At 36.8% G+C, this 13,286-nt stretch overlaps 1 protein-coding gene across 10 annotated transcripts in view; it reads right to left on the bottom strand.

Annotated features, from left to right (window-relative positions):
* pde4dip (phosphodiesterase 4D interacting protein) overlaps nt 1-13,286 on the bottom strand; it is a 73,989-nt gene that overhangs the window by 24,729 nt on the left and 35,974 nt on the right. For 9 of the 10 annotated variants that reach the window (XM_079888417.1, XM_079888418.1, XM_079888420.1 and 6 more), the window contains 19 exons: nt 12,777-12,914; nt 12,480-12,599; nt 12,155-12,247; nt 10,840-11,208; nt 10,643-10,747; nt 9,854-9,991; nt 9,584-9,763; nt 9,310-9,504; nt 8,931-9,209; nt 8,738-8,857; nt 8,562-8,616; nt 6,515-6,630; nt 4,875-5,044; nt 4,647-4,782; nt 4,423-4,567; nt 3,774-3,890; nt 3,108-3,540; nt 1,910-2,145; nt 1,762-1,816 (listed from right to left, as the gene is read on the bottom strand). In XM_079888417.1, the coding sequence (XP_079744543.1) occupies nt 1,762-1,816; nt 1,910-2,145; nt 3,108-3,540; nt 3,774-3,890; nt 4,423-4,567; nt 4,647-4,782; nt 4,875-5,044; nt 6,515-6,630; nt 8,562-8,616; nt 8,738-8,857; nt 8,931-9,209; nt 9,310-9,504; nt 9,584-9,763; nt 9,854-9,991; nt 10,643-10,747; nt 10,840-11,208; nt 12,155-12,247; nt 12,480-12,599; nt 12,777-12,914 (3,200 nt within the window). The remainder of the gene's footprint in view (nt 1-1,761; nt 1,817-1,909; nt 2,146-3,107; nt 3,541-3,773; nt 3,891-4,422; nt 4,568-4,646; nt 4,783-4,874; nt 5,045-6,514; nt 6,631-8,561; nt 8,617-8,737; nt 8,858-8,930; nt 9,210-9,309; nt 9,505-9,583; nt 9,764-9,853; nt 9,992-10,642; nt 10,748-10,839; nt 11,209-12,154; nt 12,248-12,479; nt 12,600-12,776; nt 12,915-13,286) is intronic. The other variant, XM_079888413.1, reaches the window with a different exon arrangement.

Genomic DNA, 13,286 nt, shown 5'->3' with positions numbered 1-13,286 from the left:
TAAAAAGTATTAGTATATGAGTCAAACATTCGGAAATCGGACCACACTGGTCACGCTGTATTTTTCGACGCTGTAAATACAGTAGCGTTGTTGCGGCACCACTGAATGAGTAGTGCAAGAAAATCTATATATTTTTGTACGGTGTTCCATCTGTATCGGTTGAAAATGTAATGTGCGAAACCCGTTAATACAACCAAATCTCGCAAGAAATATTGATCCTCTGATGTCTAGTGGTTGTCTTTCTATTCTCTAACCCATCCAGCAAACCAATTAATCCCAGCTTTGGATGACTCGGAGTGCCTCCAGATACAGTGGGCTATACATGGATCCACACAAACAATTTAAAAGGATGCAGGAGAGCTCGATTTCACCAGAGATGAAAGCAACGGCCAGGTCCTTCTTGTATTCAGGTCAATTTGTCTATATTTTTAAAATATTAATATTTTAAAATATATATATATATAAGAATGCTTAAGAAATCCATTACTCCACCAATGCGTTCAATATACAAACACAGATGACTCTGTTCACAGGCAGACAGTGCTCACCAGCTGACTACCGCTCAACACAATGCATGATGGTGTAAGGGAAAGAAAAATAAGGGTCATTTCCTGTAGGGGAATGGGGGCATGAATTCTGTTCAAATGTCCCATGAGTTCTAAACATTTCAGAGATGCCCTAGAACTAGCGGTGACATTATGTTGCAAGCTTCTGACAGTTCACATTAGCATTAGTGTACAGCATCGCTTAACCGGCCTGCGGGCAAAGTCAAATAAGTCCACTTCAGTGCCCGTGAAAGAGTAGAATGAAGTAAGTGAGTTACAGATGGAGGTGTAAGGGAAGAGATTATGAAAGAAAAGAGAAACGGAAACAGAAAAGAAATAACAAAAAAAACAACCTCTCAATACTGAAGGTCACATGTCAACAGATTTAAATGTAAAACTGGCAACAACAAAAAAAGTTCCATTCTGACTATAACAATATTTAACGTAATTGACTGTTCAACTTTAGCATGCAATCCTGTTGGTAATGCTTTTTTTTCTGAATAACTTATTAGTGTTGTGATCAAAACACAAGCTTTACATTTTAAACCCAATTAAAAGGTTAATTTATCCCAGAGGCTTCCTCTGTAAGTGCATTCCTATAAATGTTTTTCTGTTTTTACAAACTTTTTACACACACTGCGCTTTGTTAACCCCAAATGTTGATTCATTCATCCAGTATAACTGGATTAACTTTTTTTTTTTGAGTGCTTTGTATTTATATGGCCTGAGACTTGACCATGTCTCATTACTGAAATAATCTCTCACATTGATTTATTCAGCACAGACCGAACTTTCCATGATGCTTACTGGGTGAAAACTCATCACAGCTGGTGTCCAAGTCAATAGGACGCCAAAATGCTCTGTGGTTATTCCACCAAAGGCATGCACTGCCAAAATGAATCATTACATAACAAACTGCTCTGCTTTATGAACACACAAAACATACTTTAAATGCACTGCAAGCAATTAGACTTTACTGAGGAAAAATGCTGAGCAAAAACACTCCTCAAAGGCTCTTTATTGGGAGTTTAAACGGAAATTTGTGTCAGTACAGTCAGTCAATATGAAACAAATCTCCACAAATCAATATGGCCCATGTGCTGTGCTCATCACATGTTCTGGCTGATTTGGTGTACTGACAGCAAAGGGAAACGTAATTCAGTTCTGAAGTGGTATAATGACAAGGTGTGATCAATTAAACGTTCAGCTGACTCACCGTATTGCGAGCAGCTCATGTCCTGATTTATCATCTGGAACTTCAGAGTGATCCCCTGTAGTGATAAAATAATGAAATGCTTTTGTTACAGAAAGGCATTTAGAGATACAGTCAGATGTATATGGGTAAGTATGCATGAATCACTCACGGCCGCTGATCTTGGTGCTGACTCTCTGGGCGAGGGAGATGCTCTGAGAGAGCTGGTCTCTGAAGCTCTGTCCCATGTAATAATCGATGTCATTGGAGCGTAGGAGCTCTTCAAAGGCCTTGGTGGTGTCTCCCAGGTGCTGAGTCAGAATATGACACACGCCACGGCCCTCCCGCATCCTCTGACGCAGGTGAGACAGCTCACGGGCCTGCGCTTGGATCAGCGTGTCAAACTTACTGCAGGGAGAAAGGTGAGAGTAGCAATTATGCATCATTATTACTTAGAGTGAGAATACATGGTGTGAAATTTTAGTGCTATCAATTGATAAAAAACTTGTTCAAATAAACGGATTATTCGCAATAAAATATTTTTATATTACACTACATATACATTTCTAAAATGTAATATATTAAATGTCATATTTTTTAAAAAAAATTAAAGAATTAATCAATAATTAAGTGATTAATTGCGATTAATCATATGTGTATTTATATTTAATGTAATTGTAATCTTGAACTTGGTGTATTTTTAAAACTTGAAATGCACAATTTTTTGAATGCTATATATATTAATCAAAATCAGAGAAATATCTCAACCAGAGGCGCATCTGGTACTCACAAACAATGGGTTTGGGTGCTCCAGAAGGGGGAAAAAATCTTCCCATTTTTACTATATATGGTGTATATATATATATATATATATATATATATATAGTATTCAGTAATATAATATGTAATATATATATTGTTTTCAATAATACTGTATTACATTGCAAATTTTGAAATGTTACAAGGTTACATAAATATTTAATATAAATACAAATAAATGTAAGATTAATTGCAACTAATCACTTTTAATATATATAATATTTTAATATGTATTATTATACTCTTTTAATATATTAAATTTAATATTATTTAATACTATATACTGTATATATATATATATATATATATATATATACACACACACACATACAAATACAAATAAACACAAACAATAAAAAGGCAATATAAATTAAATGTAATATTGTTTTAAATTGCATAATCGCAAATTAAAAGTGATTGCAATTAATGTTACATTTATTGGCAAGATATATGCCTATCTTAGGCATATACATTCAATATATATGTAAACTTGTAAAATTTAACAATGTAAAGTCTGCTGTCCTGCAAGACTATTACATAAATGAACTCACCCCGGCCAATTTACAGCCTTGCCATCTTCTGCTTGACCTTTGCCCTTCCTGAGCTGCTCCTCCAGTGACGTCACACGGGAGACGAGCTCCTGCAGCTCTCGGTCTTGCTTGGGCTGGCGGGGGAGAGAACCGAAGCCGTCAGACGATTGCCAGCCCTCGTCCTCCTCAGCTGTACTCTGTGCCTCAGAGTTATCCAAGCCCCAGTTGACCTTACGAAGAGTGCTGACTGGAGTTTGATCACGCGTTTGGGCCTGCAAGCTACGGATCTGAGCCTGAGATCGGGACAGCTGACCGCGCATGTCCTCTACCAGCTGCTGCAGGTACGTCACGTCATGTTCAGTCTTCCCAGAGTTCATTGAGCTGGGACCACCCCACCACTGAGAGTCGCCATCACGATAGGAGAGAGATGTGCACAGCTCCAGATCATCAAACTCTGCAGAAGAGCAAGAAGTACATTTTGATATTGTGTTCAGAAAGTAAAAAAAAAAAAAAAAAAAGTCACCTTTATTTATATAGCACTTTTTACAATACAGATTGTTTCAAAGCAGCTATACAGGGATAACAGGAAATGAATGCAACAAAGATAAGTATGTACTATGCAACAAAAATAAATACTATGACTTTAAGAAATGAATGCCCCCTAGTGGTAACACCAAATGAGATTACCTGGGCTGCTGGTGTCTTCTCTCTCTGCCTCATTCTCACTGCGGCCACATGTTTCATAACCCAGATCCTGGATGTCCACCTGGACCTGCTTATTGTCCTGCTGTACTGATGCTTCCGCTAAACGAATGACCAGATAAACCTTTCATTTAAAGCTTTCTATTTATGTGCGTTAGTAAGTGTTAATATTCATACTGTAATAATCATAGACTTATGACAAAAATACCCTTTAAATTATTATAGTATTTCATGATGTCAGATTTACTCATTTTAGTTCATTTAACTCATGCATCTAATTTTAGCCGACAAAAATATTTTAGTTGACAAGAAAGTGTAAAATGAAACCAAATATTCAAACATTTTATATATTCATTTAAACATATCACCATTTAACAAAAAACAACTTGAAAACTTTTTAGGGTCCTTGTTTAAAAAAAAAAATTATCTCCTGAAATAACTAAACATGGTTATAATTGAGTACACTATTGTAATAAAATTATGTTTATTCTACATATGTTCGTTATTCATTTTGTGTTCAGAGTGTGTTCGCCAAAAGGTATTCTGACTATCTTAGGCAATTATGCGTAAAAAACCCTTCATTAACAATCGTTTCTGCCAGCAGTTTTATTAATGATGTCGTGTTTACACTCACTGAGCAGTTCTCTGTAATCTTTGAGTTGTTCGGCTTGAGCTTGAACTGTGGCCTCTGACACCATGAGTCTCTCCTGAAGCTCTCTGCTCTCCTGCTGGACCTGCTCAAGGTCAGACTTCAGGCACACCGAATCCTTTTCATTAGGCTGAAACACAAATATGCATGAACGTTAGCAGTAAAAACCTATGGACAATATTTACCCTCAGATGTAAAGTCAAACTCACCTCTGTACCAAATGCTTCCACCAGTTGTCCATCGGACCTATCTGATGTGTTCTTCAGTCCATCATTCTGAGGTTTTCTTCCTGTCACCGGTCTCTTGAGCTCCTCATTTTCAGAGCGTAGAGTAAAGAAAGCTTTCCTGTTTCAGGAGCACACGCATTCAAATAATTTCACACTTTTTCCACTGCAAAATAGCCTTTGTAACTATGTTTGTTATATGGATAGCTGTACCTCATCTGAGAGAGAGAGGAGAAGCCAGCCTTTTCCAGCTGGGACTTGAGCTCCATCAGTTCTCTCTCTACTGCCCTCTTCTGCTCCACCAGTAGCTTGACTTCGGTCAGGCCCGGACCTTCAGCTACAGCATCCTGGCAGCCTTTAAGACCTGTATGCTGATCACAGCTCTGTGAAAGGAGAAAGACTATGGTTAGGAAAATGATAAGGAGACCTGTGCTATACTTCAAAATAAAACATGACTGTAGCCTCTGTATATAGTGCACTCAGAATGATACATTTTACATGCATCAATCCACATTTGATGTCTTATAAAAAGATGCTTCAACCTAAATGTTGTTCTTGATATTTTACACTTCAGGCAGATGTCTTATGGAAGACTGCAATAACATCTGCAGTTTAGTACAGTTATTGTGTAATATATAGTACAGTGTTGTTATCGTTAACCAAAACTAAATTAACAAAAAAAAAAAAAAAACGGAAAACTTTTTGTTAACTCAAATAAAGTATAAAATAATTTTATATATCATAAAGTAATTTTTATATATTTTAATTTTAAGGATATTTCATTTATTTATTTATTCAAAACACCTAAAAATTAAACTAAAATTTTAATGAAAACTGCAAATATAAAATTAAAAGCTAATATTGTAAATATTTATAACTCTGGTATAATATAGCAGATTTTTACTATGATTACTTATACTATTACTATTGTATATAACATATATTACATTTATTTCTCTTATGTACTTTTTGATTTATTTTGCATACATTTTTTAATTATTTATATTTCCTTTAAAAAAAATTATATTGATATTTAAAAAAAATTCTCTCCCTTTATAACATATAGCACTTTTAATTACCACTGTGTATGCAATATACTATGTAAATAAATGTGCCTTGCAATTCGATTGTATAGTATAAGTCAGTATGGTTGTAGAATTTAATATTTTTTGTATGCTGCAACTTACTATAGTATAGTATAGCTAAATTTAAATATGTGATGTTCAATGTAAATGCAAAATATGTTTCAGATTTGCTTTATATATTATATCTTCAGACATAGGCCTATATAAAAATTAGGGCTGTCAAAAGATTAATCGCGATTAATCGCATCCAAAATAAAAGTTTGTGTTTACATAATATATGTGTGTGTACTGTGTATAATTATTTTGTACATATAAATACACACACATGCATGTATATATTTAAGAAATATTTGCATACATATACTGTATATATATTTATATAGTTTATATTATATATAAATATAATTTTTTTTATATATAAATAACACATTTTTCTTAAATATATACATGCATGTGTGTGTATTTATATATACAAATTTAATTATACACAGTACACACACATATATTATTAAAAACAAACTTTTATTTTGGATGCGATTAATCGCGATTAATCTTTTGACAGCCCTAATAAAAATATATATTTATGACTATGACCAAAATACAGTAGTCAACATTTGAAGTGGATCAAAAAAGTTAATGAAAGTTGTCCTAAGACAAGAACGGGTATTGTTCAAAATTCATGTATAGCTTGGATGAAAGGTTTTGATCCACTTCAAATGTTGACTACTGTACATACAGTACTATAAAGCTTTCAGCATGTTGACATACCTGTATGCTGAGCAGAGACTGAGCAGTCAGTTTGGAGCGTTCCTCATCTTCGGCACTGTCAGCAAACTCACTATTACAGTCTTCATCCTCCTCCTCTCCATCATCTGATGTGAAACCTAGAGGAAAAAGTGTTGCATTGTTAGTACAGAAATACACCCAAACGCATTCACACACTCACATAGACACTGTGCACTGACTGTTGCATGCGTCACTATGGAGACTAGTGAACATAATACTCTAATGAGGCTCGTCTTACTGACAATGGGCTTCTCTGAGTAACCTTTCATCAGCAACGTATTCACAAACTATCCAGGATCATTTTGACTCTCAGTGACTAACATATTCTCCAGGCCAGTATGCACACAAAAAACAAGCAGAAAGACAGGAAGAACAGGAGCAAATAGATAAAAATACTCATTTCCTGAGCGGCAGCACTGCCCAGTTTTGGTTTCGTTCCATTACTGTACAAGTTAATATGTTTTGCACAAGTCCACAGAATATTGAAAAGGTCTGTTTTGAGTGCTGTATTGTAAATTCAGTGGTATATGAATCTTTTCTGCAGCTCATATAACTTAAAAAAAGGATTAGAAAATAAAGTGAAAACTTGTATATGTCTAATGGGATGCTAAATCTATCAGCACCTTGTATTGTAACTACAGGGAAACTGGGACTCTGGAAAGAGGTTTAGCTGTTTATAGACAACTAGATTCTAGAATTATTGAATATTACAATTTGAGCATTTATAAAAGGGAAGCTGCTACATGTTCTACACAGTTAGGAATGCTCAAAGTGGAGCTAAGGGCTGGTGTGTATTGCATTCATATACTAATGACTAGAGTCAATTTGACATTATAATTTCATGACAGATATAAATATATAATATATATATATATTGATATAAATCAGCTACTGATAAGTTTTGAGAATGAGTGATTGACAGGATTGTTATTCTGGACTGTGTTCGACACAGGAGCTCAGCTGTGTATGTTGTGTAATATCCGAAAACTACATATTTTAGCTGCATATACTGCATGGATCAGTTATAAACACACAAAAGGGAACGTGTTTGGTTAGGTTTACTGTGCCGTATTTAAACTTGGGCATTGACTGTGCTTGTGACTTTGGGAAATGAAAGAATAGAAAGAGAAGAGAAAGATATAGAAGAGAAAGGATCAGCCTGAAGGCCCGATATATGTCCCAGTATAAAAAGAATAAACAGGTTTTCACCATAACACCCAGTATTTTTACTTTTGAGTATATTTCATCAAATAATTTACTGAGAGTCAAAACGATCATGGTACATACAAAAAATATGAAAACTAAATATGAAAGCACAACACACATCAAGCAAATGTCCATAAAGGCATCAGTTAGGCAGTGACATTATGTATTCAGCTCAATACTAAGTGCAAACAATCTGTATATGACATGCTACAAACATCAGTTCTTGTTATTTCGCATGCAGACACACACTTCGTTATCATATATTAAACTTATGCTCTTAACCTATTAAATAAATCATTATTCTAAATGAACACAGCAGCACTTAAAAACAGTGAAACTGTAATGTTTTGGTACTACAGTCCTTCTAGAGTCCATTTTGTTACACACAGTGACAGTAAAATAATATAATGCAAACTTTTTTGCAGTCCTCAAATTAATATATTACGTTTTTTGTTTTTCTCTTTAAATGAATAAAGTATAGCTAACTACATAGAATATCTGAATAAAAATAAACAAAATGAGCTCAAATACAAATGATTGCACTGTTAAAAACAAAAACCTCATGCACACAGATAAGAGGAAACATACCGGTAAGTAAACATTTTGTTAGAATCCATTACAATAGTGTCTATGAGGCTCTAGTGACTTCAAATAACTAAAAATTCACAATTCAGTCTTTAGATACTAATCATTTCAAACATTTGTTAATCTCAGAACATGCTTATCTAGTAATTATGAACATGATTGAAATGCACAAAGCATCATTTGTCCTCTGCAGCCCAGGAGAACCCACATTACAGACCAAACTGCAGCCTGTCCCCACCTCCAAAATCAGCATGTCCTGTTTCCATGGGCACCAGTGGATCCAAAACAGCCTGCTTAAAAAAATAATAATCATACAGTACATATATGAAAAGCTGAAACTGTACAGTAGACATGCCTGCTGATTCAGTCTGTTTTGTTAAAGCTCAGATGTTTGTGTTGACGCTCTTGACTTACCTTGTGATTAATGCAGGTGGCATCGTGATGTTCCACCTTCTCTCTCAGCACCTGCAGCTCTTGGGTCAGTTGCTCTACCAGTGGTAAACCTGATGGCTCCACTAACTGCAGCTGCAGGTCCTGAAAAACAAACTTGATAAATATACACGTGTACTAAAAGATCAAATTTTAAACTCAGAGCCTAAACACAAACCTTGATGATTTCCTCTTTGACGCTCACAGTCCTGCTTAAGGCCTCTAGATCTGAGACCTGGGCCTGTAGTTGGTCTTGGTGGGACGCCAGGGTGGAGCGCAGGGCGGTAAGCTGGTTCTGGGCCTCTCTTTCTCTGCGCAGAGTCAACTGGAGCTCATCCTGAAGCGCCTTTGTGTCGACTTCGGTTAACTGAGGGTTTGAAGACCCAAGCTGCCTGCGTAGCTCCTGCAATCGAGCGGTTTGTTCAGCCATTACCTGACCCACACGCCCTGCAGAATCCTGGGAGATTGAGTGTCAGGTTAAAAAGCTATTAAAAGCTCAGGAGATACATTCATTTTTAACGATGCCAGTAGTTTAGAGATCAGTGATAGAGTGTCACCTTTATGTACTGCTCTCTTGAGTTGATGGTGTTCAGAAGGTTTTGGACCTGTGAGTGATGCTCTTGAGTCTGTGTGGTGCGGTCCAACAGAAGCTCCTGAAACAAGCGCTCCTTCAGCTGCAGCCGAGACTTAAGCTCCTCAGCCACCTCACTGGACCCGACTGACACCTTACTGAGCAGAACCGAAGTCATATCCTGCAAAGTTGCATGTTGGATGGAATGAAGCAAGTTGAAAAGAACATAGATATGCAATATATCTGAAGCATGTGTTCACCTCCGCCTCTTTAGTGCGTGTGTGCAGTGACGTCTGCAGCTGGCTGATTAAAGTGTCTCTTTCTCTTAGGCTGCGCATGTGTGACTCCTCTCTCTCACGCTGAACACCCTGAGCATTGCGCCAGGCCTCACACACCTGCTCCAGCTCTAAACCTTTGCCACGCAGCAACAACTCCAGACTCTGCAATGATAAGCACAGACAAAATAGTTTTGAATGAATTCAATGCTGGAATTCACAATTTTAAGCAGGATGCGCTTGCGCCATCAATACCATGATGGTTTCCTCGTTGTTGGAAAGCACACATCGAAGTTTCTCCAGGTCTCTCTCTTTCTCCCTCAGTAGCAGTTGCAGTTTACGCACCTCATCTTCTTTCTGTTCCATGCACGTGAACTTCTCATCTACCGCTCGCTGAGAAAGGCAAGGGAAAGTTTGATATCGCACATTTCATACACAATAATAATTTTAAGAAAAGAAAAATAAAGACAAAATATTCTTTTAATCAACACCTTTATTCAGCAAGGACGCATTTATAATGATTTCTATTTTAAATAAATGCTGTTCTTTCGAACTACATAAAAAAATCCTGAACAAAAATTCTATCACAGTTTCCATAATCACAATATTAAGCAGAACAACTCTGTTTTAACATTGATAATGATAATAAATGTGACACTGAAGACTGGAGTAATAGCTGAAAATTCAGCTTTGCCATCACAGGAATAAATTATATTTTAAAGTGTATTGAAATAGGCAGTTATTTTATATTTTACAATATTACTGTTTTTTGATCAAATAAATTAAGCATTGTTGAGCATAAGAGACTTATTTTAAAAACATTCAAAAACAACTTAGTACTAGTGTATATAAGGCCATTTTGTTTCACTTCAAATAATTCAAGAACATTAAGACAAATAAAGAAAATGAACTATAAAGAAAGGAGACAAAGAAATATTTATTAATTCATAATTTAAAAATAAATAAAATAAGTTCAATTCAAAATAATTGTATTAATATAAATTATAATAATACTGTATGTTTGGTAAATGTGTGTTTATGTACCTCCAATGCTCTGTCTCTTTCCTGAATGCGTTGTTTGAGCTTGAAGATGAGGTTGTCTTTATTTCCGGCAGGCTCTTTCTGACCATCCACCAGCTCACTGTAGTCCTGATATATAGCATCAAAGTTTACATCCTTACAGTAAGTCTATCAGTACTAATACTGGAACTAATAATCAAAATGTTCTTTGTATTTCTTACTAGTAACAGTTGTTCTTTGTGCTCTAGTGAGGTCTTTAGTTCTCGGATGGTCTTCTCTCTTTTCTCGACCTCTTTCTCTCTCTGTCTCCCTTCATCTCTCCATTTCTCCTCCATTTGCTGTACCTCAAAGCGAGCCCTCTCTAGAGCAGCAAGTAGATCGTGGTTGTGTGTTTCTGCCTCCTGGTGGTGCTGCAGGGCTCCCTGCAGGTCAGCCTGGAGGCGTTGGTTTTCTCGGGACAGGTCATCTTCTCGCCTCTGGCCCTGCTGCTGTGCTCTTTGAAGGCCCTGCAGCTCAAGCTGGGCTGAGAACAGAGAGCCCTGGAGGTCCAACAGATCAGCCTGCAGACGGCTAGGAGCCACACCAGACACCTGCACCAATGAGAAGTCAGGACGGTGGGACAGAGAACCAGATATACAGGTGCTGGTCATAAAATTAGAATATCATCAAAAAGTTGATTTATTTCAGTAATTCAGTAAAGGTCACTGAACCAGGTTTTGGTTATTTTGGCAGTGTGGGCCGGTGCAAATCCTGCTGGAAAATGAAGTCAGCATCTCCATAAATCTTGTCTGCTGAAGGAAGCATGAAGTGCTCTGGAAATGTCCTGGTAGACGCTGCGTTGAGTGGACAGCACAGTGGACCAACACCAGCCGATGACATGGCTCCCCAAACCAACACAGACTGTGGAAACTTCACACTGGACTTCAAGCATCTTGGATTGTGTGCCTCTTCATTCTTCCTCCAGACTCTGGGACCTTGGTTTCCAAATGAGATGCAAAATTTGCTCTCATCAGAAAAGAGGACTTTGGTCCACTGTGCTTTATTAAATCCAGAGTCAACGCAGGCGTCGACCAGGACATTTTCAGAGCACTTCATGCTTCCTTCATTTTCCAGCAGGATTTGCACCTGCCCACACTGCCAAAAGAACCAAAACCTGGTTCAATGACCATGGGATTACTGTGTAATTACTGTGTGATTTCATGTAATATTCTAATTTTCTGAGATTTTGATTTTGTGGTTTTCATAAGCTGTAAGCCATAATCATCAAAATTATAACAAATAAAGGCTTGAGATATCTCACTTTGCATGTAATGAGTCTATATAATATACAAGTTTCACTTTTTTAACGGAATTACTGAAATAAATCAACTTTTTGATGATATTCTAATTTTATGACCAGCACCTGTAGTCATCAAAATGGGTTTATCGGAGTCATTCCCTAGTGGCTGTAATAAAACATTGTCGACAATGAGAAAGTGTAAAACATGAAGCTTGGAGGAGTGTGATCTGTGAGCTTTACTGAAGGAGGATTCCCACCTGCTGCTGCTGGAGCTGGAAATGGTTGTTCTGTTGTTTCAGAGAGTGCAGAAGCTCATTCTGCTCTTCAGTGAGCCGATGGAGATCAGTAATCTAGTATGAAATACATTATTTTATATTAATATTACATTAGTCCCAGACTAAATTCATTTGAGACATTTATGTAGATTATTTAAAAAAAAAAGAAACAATTTTGATGGTTTGACAGTTTAATGTTATTTTTTAATCCATTATCTAAAAATCCAAAAGCCAAACAGTGTGTCTCAAGCCTGTGAGGAATGCCTGATATTCCAGTCACTGCTTTGTGCTTGAGGGGCAGACATACCTCACAGTCTTTAGTGTTGAGCGAGTCACTCAAGGTCTGTATTGTTCTCTCTTGACCACATGCTGATTCTCTGACAGAACGTAGTTCACTTTCCATGTCCCCGAGCCTCTGCTGTAACTTCTGTGCAGACAAACAAAAGAGCTCAGTGCAATAATGATTTAATGATCCTCATCCCCGTTGAGACATAACAATGCCATAGCAACAAAACATAGCAAACAACAGTACACCATATGAACATGACAGTCAAAAGACAAAAAGACTGCTTGATGAAACAGCTTTTACATTTGATGTCAATACCTTATTGCTGGTCTCGCTTTCTCGGATCTTGGTCTGGAGAGACTGGACCTGCTGTTGGGCCTTCTGCAGCTCACTCACACACTGACCCGCTGCGTTCTCATACTCCGTCAGCTGACACTGCTGCTCCTCAATCAACTTCTGAGACACAGACACATCACACAAACAAATGCTTTAAACTATAGGATTATAGTTACTTGTTTCAGAGACAGCAAAGTTTATTTAAATTTGATGCAAGTTTTCTTTTCTGCTGATGTAACCAAGATCAACTGGCTATGTTAATAATAACATGAATCAATCCAAATCAAACTGATTATTCACGTTATGGAAGTTAAAAATACTGTTTCATGTCTTACTTTCAATAAACACCTAGCATAATATATAGTCTGCAATTACTAAATGAGCATATATGCTTGAAAACTGTATTGATGTGAGTTAAGAGGACAGGCGCGGTGCAGAACAAACAGTTATGACCATAGCCTCACTCAACAACTTCCTCAGGATGTCCTATTT

Source organism: Squalius cephalus (assembly GCF_949319135.1).
Source record: "Squalius cephalus genome assembly, chromosome: 12".
NCBI lineage: Eukaryota > Metazoa > Chordata > Actinopteri > Cypriniformes > Leuciscidae > Squalius > Squalius cephalus.
This window is presented reverse-complemented; position numbering and strand designations above follow the sequence as displayed.